Source organism: Hesperophylax consimilis, chromosome 21, assembly GCF_061612785.1.
Source record: "Hesperophylax consimilis isolate HC1 chromosome 21, BYU_Hcon_1.0, whole genome shotgun sequence".
In the NCBI taxonomy this organism is placed as follows: Eukaryota; Metazoa; Arthropoda; class Insecta; order Trichoptera; family Limnephilidae; genus Hesperophylax; species Hesperophylax consimilis.
In genome coordinates, this window is record NC_142856.1 from 24,803,172 (window position 1) to 24,812,942 (window position 9,771).

The window sequence follows — 9,771 nt, forward strand, 5'->3', positions numbered from 1 at the left end:
ATAAATAATTATCAGATTAATTTTTTAGTAATACTTCGGAATCAGTCCTGCCTAGATCTAATAACCATTTTGTTATTTTTGGACCGAAGGATGACAATTCACACATTTTCAGCTGTGAGGAGATTTTGTTATATATTTTAGGATCGAGATATGAGAATAGTTTTTGATAAGCCGCTCTGTTGCTTGTTGGAACAGAAAGGTCATTTCTTCCCTTACTTTTGGTTTGATGTTTGTGTTCAACTGTTTTCATTTTGTTTTTATTTTTATGAACATGGATGACTATTTTTTTTTTGATATAACACTGTCGGACATCTAGTACATTAAATTCCTCGAAGATAGCGTCGCTCGAATATCTGAAAGGTTTCTTCATAATAACACGTAAAATAGATTTCTGTGCCTAATAATAAATATCAGTGTTTATTTCAAATAGATAATATTTGATCCAGTTTCTAAAATGGTATTTGTTTTCACATTCTGAATTCCATGAGATATTCAACTTTCATTTGGGCAGTAATAATACGCCGTTTTCGTGAGAAATCACCTCAAGGGCGCTGTACAAATATATTTGTGGTTATCTTGGTGTACAAATAAAAGTCTCGTTCAACTCAGATACAGCGTTTATTGTTTAATAAAAATCGTTTTTACAGTCACAATATTTACGCGTTTACTATTCACAATACTATAGAATGCGGGCGATATCTAGGTCAAGGTTCCTAGCGCGGTAGTACTTGGCTGACGGTCTGGAGACTGAATACTGACTGCTCGCTGCGTCGGGCTTATTTATACGGTACAGCCGGCGGCAACAGTAGGTAGGTGGAATTGCAAATAAATCGGAGCCACTCGCTCAGTCTGGGCCTTTCGGGAACTTTCGGCGGCGCTGCAATTACGTATAGGCGATCGGCTAGAACCTTCTAGCGAGTTGGCGTGATGTGCCAGACTTGATCGCAACGTATTGTCGTAGGTAGGTCGCGTTATTTACGATTTAGCTGTCAGTAGTAACTCGCAAGTAGATACTCGTAGAAAGGTAGGTTGTGTTGTTTACGTTTTAGTTCTCGGTATTAATTTGCAAGTACCTAAGTAGGTCGAGCTGTTTATTATTAATGAGACAATTCTGGATTGTTCTCTCGTCGCCACATATTTCTAAAATAGTTAATTTTAGAACTACTGACTTAAAACTAGTGACGTACGTCTGAGACTTATATCTAGAGACTTACGACTAAGGCCTATATTTAGGCCTTATATATAGACTTCTATGCAAACATTATATTTAAAATCCTGAGGGGACTTTAAAGTCGAAAGTACTTTTTCACAGATAGCCCAACAATGTTTAATTTGTTTTTTTTTCATGAATGGATAAACAGCATCAATATCACCAAGAAAACTGAGCTGACAATTGAACAAGTTGTAATGATGTGTACATTTTAATTGTAGGTTCTGCAGAGTCCAACCTACCAGTGTGATGAGACTTGCACCGAGATCCATTGTCACGTCCGCCCAGAATCTACTGCCTCTCCCCCTCCCCAACCCTCAAACATCATGTACTTCTCCTGCCATGTCAATCAGGTAAATCTTTTTGTTTTTGTTTTCAACAATATTCCTGTTGAATACAACGCCTTACTTGAACTAGTAACTGAATCGGTTGTAAATTATATTATTATCATTTGTAAAATGCTCTGAAAATTATATTTTTTTCTGCTTTTCAGATTGTGAAAGAGATGGGAGAAACTGGAAGACATTTTGCCACTCTCTTCCCCTCAAAGGCGCCAGAATTTGATGAAGATCACATCGACTTAATACAGCTGTTTGCAATGGTTAGTAGCCCTTTTTAAATACATCTCTTTAAATTTTTTATTTTTTTTTCTTTAATATGAATGAAGTGGAAATTGACCCACTTCCCGACATCTGATCAACTTGAAACTCGTCAGATATACTAGTTTTCGATGACAATGCATTATATAAATTTCTGGTTGCACTCACGCACACACACGCCTTTCTCCCAAAATGGATGACATTATTAAAATTTACAGCTGCTAATAGATAAATAGCTAATAAATAAATCTCGGTACTATCAAATTAGGATTTGGCTTAAGTGATGGCGCGGTTCACGAATTTTATTCAATTCCAGGGGAAGAAGGTTCAATCCTCAGTCAAACCAAAAAAATATATGTGTATAAAAATATCCTTTAATAAAATAGATGTATTATAGTAAAAAAACTTTATTTTTTACGGGTTGATTTTTTTGTACTATTTACAAAGTTTACTCTACTGCCGTGACTGTATTGTGGAATATTGCCACCCAGTTCAGTACAACCAGCTTCTAAGAGGCTATCATAACTCTGACTTCGATGTAACCTCCGTACCTAAGCAGGCCACTTAAGGTTACACCAAGCATGTCAATGGAAGGCTTTTTAGGAAGATTGCTTCCGTTAGATTATCATCTCCTCCCCTTTTAGACGTAAGTCTCCACAAATCTGACAAACAACCTTTGGGTCCTGAGCCAAGTATCTTACCACTCTGCCACAGATATGTGTATAACCATACTACACTAAAGAGCATGTATTGATTATATATTTGATTGCAGACCATGTACAACCGCGCTCTAGGGGTGGCCCCCTTCCGCAAGGACCCGCGCGTGCTCAGCCTGTCGTGGGCCGGCACTGCCTACACGCTGCACTCGGTGGAGCAGCTGGCCACAGCCGCTGGCAAGCCGCTGCTCGGCCACCTGTCCAGCAGGCACAGGGACTGCCTGCAGGCCATCATCAGGTACATTATACAATACATTACCCTTGGGGGTGGGGTGGGAAGGTGGGGAAAGTACCTGGCTATTAAGATCTGGCTTCATATTTTATAACAGGATTTACTGAGATAACATTTTAATATTCCAGAATAATGGGAGTGCTGGGAACCACGACCGCCAAACAAGAGGTGGTGAGTTCACACGCCCTCCAGCTGCTGGTGCCCCTCCTGGGCCCCCAGACCGGGGAGGACCCCTGCCTCCTCGAGTGGGACGCCCTCGGCTACGTGCTGGCCCTCACCATGGCGCTGCCAGGCCTCTTCGGCAATGACAGCAAAGTCTGCCCCGTCCCCGTGGACCCCCTCCAAGCTCTCCACATACTCAAACTAGTGCTACTCTCGCAAATCGTCAAGGTTATGATTACGTCCGATTTTGCAGGCTGCAAAAACGATGTCAATATGGAAGAAGAAGATGATGGCAGCATACAAACCAATCTAGTGAGCAATAACGGGTTAAAAACACTTCTCACAACCTTAAATTCTATTCGGAGGTTAGACGTGTCAGATCTGAACGAGGTGGCAGTTTGGAAGGTCATCCAAATCGGATGCCGCTCCTTCCTGAGAGGGTGCTGCTTATTCTACCACTTCTTGATGGACACGGAGGCACCAGACAATCTGACTGTCATGGGCGGAGACACCTTCGAAAACATGTGCTTCTATCTAGGAATTCCCGTTGTGTTTGATCAAATATTCGACGTCCCAATTACTCTGACGCTGGCTTCGAAATGGACGTCGCATCCGTCAGTTAGTAAATACCTCGCGGGGCAAAACACCGCCATCACCATTATCAAAGAGCCACGACTCCCGTGCAAATTAGTTTCCTTACCGAATGATTATAGCGAACTAATCAACGCTGTGTCACTCTTCATCTGTCCTAATTCCGACAGGGAAGATTCTAGAAATCCCACAATGTGCCTGGTTTGTGGAGACATGCTGTGTTCGCAGAGCTACTGCTGCCAGATGGAGCTGAACAAGAACCTTGTCGGTGCGTGCACGTATCATTCCCACGTATGCGGCGCGGGTGTGGGAATATTCCTACGAGTACGCGAATGCGAAGTCTTGCTCCTAGCCGCTCCGTCAAAAGGCTGCGTGGTTTCTCCTCCCTACGTAGACGAGTACGGAGAAACGGATCAAGGATTGAGAAGAGGGAACCCCCTCCGGCTGTGCGAGGAGACCTACAACAAGCTGCAGATGCTGTGGCTTAGCCACGGAATCCACGAAGAGATTGCCCGCAATATAGAATCCAACAACAATTTAATGACGACCACCTGGCAACACCTCTAGGGGCGGTCGTCCTTATTATTTTTAATTCACTCTCATAGATGCTTTGAAATAATAATATATAAATTATGATGATAAAGACTCGAGTTGTCGCGTAAGTTTCGTCTAACGTTAAATTAATTAATTGATAATTCGCTATAAACCGGAGGGGTCCCGGCAGAATTTATAGTTATATTGTAATAATTCAGAATAATAATTATTACTTAATATTATAATATATTAAAATGTTACACATTATATCTAATGAGGATAAACTTGATAAAATAACATTAGAAATTGTCTTTTCCCGTGACTGTGCAGGTTTGCTTGCACCGCAGCCTTTTCATCGGAGTATTTCTTTCATAGCAATGTTCATTAAGTTCTGTATAAGGATTTTGCCTCATCACAAGGATAACTAACACCAATAAATTAGTTACAGATTATTATTGTTGCCGACTCGTGTATTCATTGTTAAAAACACCGTGTTCTGTAAATAGATTACACTCAGTTGTGTTGCTAAATGAACTAGTATTAATTGAATATTCACTTTTTTCTAATTGTAAGTATTTTTGTAATAAGTTTGTCCACAACAAGGTGTCATCCGTTGCAATACACTATTGTATTTACAAGCATAAGTGACTTTAATCAAATTAAAAGATTTTTATGTAATGACTTCAACCAAATTGAGTTGTTTATGGAATAGTGCATGGATGACATTATTCGTAAACTGCTTGTTTATAGATAGCGCTAATTTAATTATTTTAGGAATAAACCCTTTTTACAAGTTAAACTTTAAAATATTAAAATAAATAGTTTTTTTTTTTTTTGTATATAAACTCAATTCTTTCAAGAAAATCATACAAAAACAATATTGTATTTGAAATTCTCACGGCCAAAAGTATGTTTATTGATACACATCTGCCCTGATGATGGACAATGTAATGCTGTCCAAAACGTTGGCTAAAAAGGAGATAGTGCAACACGGTATGACACCCCAAAAATAAATCACTATAGTATTGTGTTTGTATGCCTTTCTTATTGAATTTTTATACGTACGTATGTATGTGCAAACAAACAATTCATCTTAATATTTTAAAGTATAACTTGCAAAAAGTGTTTTTTTCCTACAGTAATTAAATTAACGCCATCTATGGACGAGCTTTAGATGAATAATTTTATTTTTACCCTTAAATGTGATATTGCATCAATGACTTCAATCAAATTGAAAGAGACATTTATATAATATAATAATACATGAACCTGTTGCTAGTACTGTGTTAGTGTCTTAATATTTGATAATATAATGGTTGCACTCGAGCTAAAAAAGGTTTTGTTAAAATAAATACATAGTCATTTGAATCAGTTTGCAATCAGAAATGTTTCCGCTAATGGCTTGTGGTGTTATATTGAAGGCAGCTTTGAAAAGTATACCATTTTATTTTACAACTTATTTGCTTTTCTGTCTTTAATTGTCCCGTGCGTATATATTTACATAATATTTTATTTTACAACTTATTTGCTTTTATGTCATTGTCCCGTTATATTTACATAATATTTTTCTTCAAAATTTATTTACTTTCTGTTTCATTATTTTTACATTATATTTTTTTATTTGAAATATACATTCTTTCTATTACTTACAATGCAACTGAATTACAGTGCAATCCTCTTATAAGGTTTTTAGAGGGACTAATGCGGGGAAAACTTTTTAAATAATGCTTTGCACAATCATTATTTTCATACAGATAGTTAGTTGCCATTAGAGAAAAAATAATATTTTGGGATGGTACTAAATCGTCAAAAAAATGGCAACATTTTAAACTTAAGCATAGATCACATGAAAGCATCTGTCATTTGCCTTTGCCGCCATAATACCGAACAGTGATACATGTTAACAATCAGGAATAAACATGCAATATTTCCACATATATAGTTATGTAAAACAATGACAGATGTCCGCCATCTTGTACTGTACGAATATTATATTTTTGGAATGACTTAATATATATGTTAAACCTCAATTGTAATATTTAATCAATGAAGATAGTTTTAACGACTCTCAAATGTGAAATGAAAATTCAGAAAAAGATGCAGTCGCATCTAGGAATTGAACCCAGTACCTCAGTCTTACCTGGGCTTTGCTGTACCACCAAGCTAATTCGACCTTATCAACTTTGACTAAAAACTATCAACTTATCTTCATTTTCTTAATGCATATTTTTTACTGACTGCTATCTTTATGTATGATTGCCAGATTCTACCCGAACTAAATGCAATCTAGATAGTGTCTTGGATAAATATATCCATTTTTATTTTAATGTGCGATATCTATTGACTTTTATTAAAAGTCCTGGCAAGGCTGTGATCCTGGGTTTTAGCAAAACCTCTTAGATCACAAGGCTGGAACACTGAATCTAATCAACCTCCTAACATGTATGGGAACTTAGAAAAAAAAAAAATTTAATTCAACAAAAACATTTTGAAATGTTTTAAAAAATACACATAAATTGAATGAAAAATTATAACGAAAATTTTTGCAGAATCTCATACAAGTTAGTAGGCTGCTTTGAATGAGTGTCCCGGCCTTGTGATTTAGGAGGTTTTGGTTTGCGGCGACAAAATCTTTTTCTGATTTGTCGTTTGAGAGTCGTTAATATTATTTTCAATGATTGAATATTATATATTTTTTTTATTAATATTTTTAAACTATTTAACCTTATAATAAGTGGGTTTCACTGTACCTATTATTCTTGTCAAAGGTTTTTTTTGGGATTGTATTACTAAATAACACAAATTTTGAGAGGTGCGATTCCTTACGCTGTTCCGTGTTCAAATAAAATTTCAACGAACCAACATATATATCTCAATCAACAAAATTGCAAACATCAGTTTTTTTTATCTTTGTGCAATAACAATGCTTATGGTGATTATTATATCTCGCAATTATACGAATCTCTTGTTGCTGTGAATCTGTTACTGAAAAAGTGCCGTTTCTTTAGTATATGAAAATAAATTGTAATTTTCTACAATGGTAATATTTCCGATATATCCTAGCACAGACATCAAATATTCACAATTAGTTTGTTCCGTGTGAGTATTTATCAATTTAAAAAGAAATAATAATAGATTGTGATTTATCCAAATGAAACCCAATTATTATTAGTCTAAATTAAACTTGTGTTGGCAACATTCAAATGTCTTCTGCGTCATGACGGATATTTGTAAACTTATGTTGGCAACATTCAAATGCCTTCTGCATCATGACGGAGATTTGTAAACTTTTGTTGGCAACATTCAAATGTCTTCTGCGTCATGACGGAGATTTGTAAACTTGTGTTCGCAACATTCAAGTGTATTCTGTGTCATGACGAAGATTTGTAAACTTGTGTTGACAACATTCAAATGTCTTCTGCGTCATTACGGAGATTTGTAAACTTGTGTTGGCAACATTCAAATGTCTTCTGCGTCATGACGGAGATTTGTAAACTTGTGTTGGCAACATTCAAATGTCTTCTGCGTCATGACGGATATTTGTAAACTTATGTTGGCAACATTCAAATGCCTTCTGCATCATGACGAAGCTTTGTAAACTTGTGTTGGCAACACTCAAATGTCTTCTGCGTCATTAGGGAGATTTGTAATATCCAAGTAAGTGTATTTTATATCGACAATTTGAAAATTTACCTAACAGATATAATATTATTATTTTTTTACAGCTTTTTCATTTAAAATTTCTAATTAATTTTTGTCACCTCCAATTTGTCACACAGTCGATTCCTAATTTCCTAAGTATATAAATAAAATTTACAACTTCAGTCAAACTTGGTTACAACGAGCTCGAAATAAATAAACCAACTAAATTTGCTTTTTATTGTCGTTAATCGTTCGACTGTAGTTCGTTTAAAATTTCCAATTAATGTTTATCGTCTCTTATTTGTTACACGTTTGATTCTCTTATTTTTTTGACTAAATTAATTTCATCACAAATATTATTCTTTGTCTAAACAAAATATGACAGGTCTGTGTTATTACTAAAAATATAAATTATTGTGGTATGTAATATTGACTTTTTAATACTAAACAATTCTGAAATAGAAAATCACAAATAATTTCGTTTTAGCAAAGTGAAATTAAATTGGTTTTATTAATGAATCGTTTGAAGAAATTGGTTTCATTAATGGATTGATGAAATGTTGGGTTTTTTGATGTATTTAATATTGTGTTCAAAATGGATGAATTTAGTCTAAAAGTAGATTGATTTTATATTTTAGAATATATCACACATTTATTTTTATTATTAGTGTGTCAGTGAATATATATATTATAATAATATATAAAAAAAAAAAAAACAATATTATTTTTACCATTGACTGAAATGAGTGTATGCCATTTTGTGTATGTATTTTGTTTCAATTTAGTCTGGTTAGATATTGTTAATATTTAATTGTTCTCTTTGGCCGAAGTTGGCTATTGTTGCGTGTTGTGATCTTGTTTAAATGGAAACATGTCAGAACTTAACATTGAGAGATGTCTCACAGCTCCCTGGATTTATAATGTGATAAATTGTATTATTTTTAACAATTTGTTTTCATTTTGCAATAAATGGCTTAGCTAATAAAATAATGATAAATTTCACCAAAATTCATTGTTTTTTTTTATTGAAAACTTTATATTTCCCAGTTTTTATAGCACGGAAAAGTGTGCAATATAGTTGTGAATGAGGAATACTCGGAGCAGGTGGATGATGTGGAGTTTGTGTATTTGGAAAGTTTGTTTACAAGAGATGGGAAGGCTGACAGAGATATTGAAAGAAGGGTAAATGTAGGTAACTCCATTAATGGAGGACTGAACGCAGTTGGCGCTAACAAAAAATTGTCCAAAGAAGCGAAGTTAGCAGTCCACAATGGAGTGCTGGAACCTACCCTGATGTATGGAAGTGAGGCATGGAACTGGCAAAGAAAGGATGAAAGTAGATTGAATGCTGCTGAAATGAGATTCCTGAGGCGTATGTGTGGTAAAACCATGTATGATCGTGTGAGGAATGTGGAGATCCACAAAGAGTGCATGACGGATGTAAGGGTAATGGGTAAGATTAAGAAAGGGACGCTTAGATGGTTTGGGCATGTAGAGCGAATGAGCGAAGTAAGGAGGATATATGATGCAAATGTGAATGGTAGCAGAAGTCGGGGACGCCCGAGGAAGACATGGCACGATCAAGTGAATCAGATACTTGAGTCGGGCCATGTCAAGAGTCAGAATAATAGAAGAGTATGTATGAATGTGGCAAGGAGTGTGTGTCCAGACCGAGTTGTTTGGTGGTCCGTCCTCTCTGCCTACCCCTGCGAAACGGCGTGATAATTAGTTAGTTAGTTTATATCCTCTGTGATTAGCACTAAGAATTTCCATCTCGGAGGTTGTAGGTTCAATTCCTGATTTATCATTTGGGGTCACTGAGATATAAACAGATATTAATAATTTAAAAGCCTATCTTTATTGATTTTTTTATAGTACAAAGAATATTAATAAATACATTAATTTCACTATTTTTAAGCCTGTGACAGACCACGCTGTATTCTTGTGGCTTGGCCTATTTCAGCATATCGCTTGTCATACATTCCATTGGGATTGTAGGGCGAGCGATATGCTGAAATAGGCCAAGCCATGATGCGTATAGCGTAGAGCTAATACATGGAATATTGGTTTAATACAGAGGTTCCC

The 9,771-nt window shown here is 35.8% G+C and overlaps 1 protein-coding gene across 2 annotated transcripts in view; it reads left to right on the top strand.

Moving 5' to 3' along the window:
• The window catches only part of Ubr1 (Ubr1 ubiquitin ligase), a 67,942-nt gene extending 59,244 nt beyond the window's left edge, over nt 1-8,698 (top strand). For both annotated transcript variants that reach the window (XM_089644676.1, XM_089644677.1), the window contains exons 25-28: nt 1,432-1,563; nt 1,704-1,811; nt 2,582-2,763; nt 2,886-8,698. In XM_089644676.1, the coding sequence (XP_089500802.1) occupies nt 1,432-1,563; nt 1,704-1,811; nt 2,582-2,763; nt 2,886-4,077 (1,614 nt within the window). In that variant the 3' untranslated portion in view covers nt 4,078-8,698. The remainder of the gene's footprint in view (nt 1-1,431; nt 1,564-1,703; nt 1,812-2,581; nt 2,764-2,885) is intronic.
• The last annotated feature ends 1,073 nt before the right edge of the window (nt 8,699-9,771 follow it).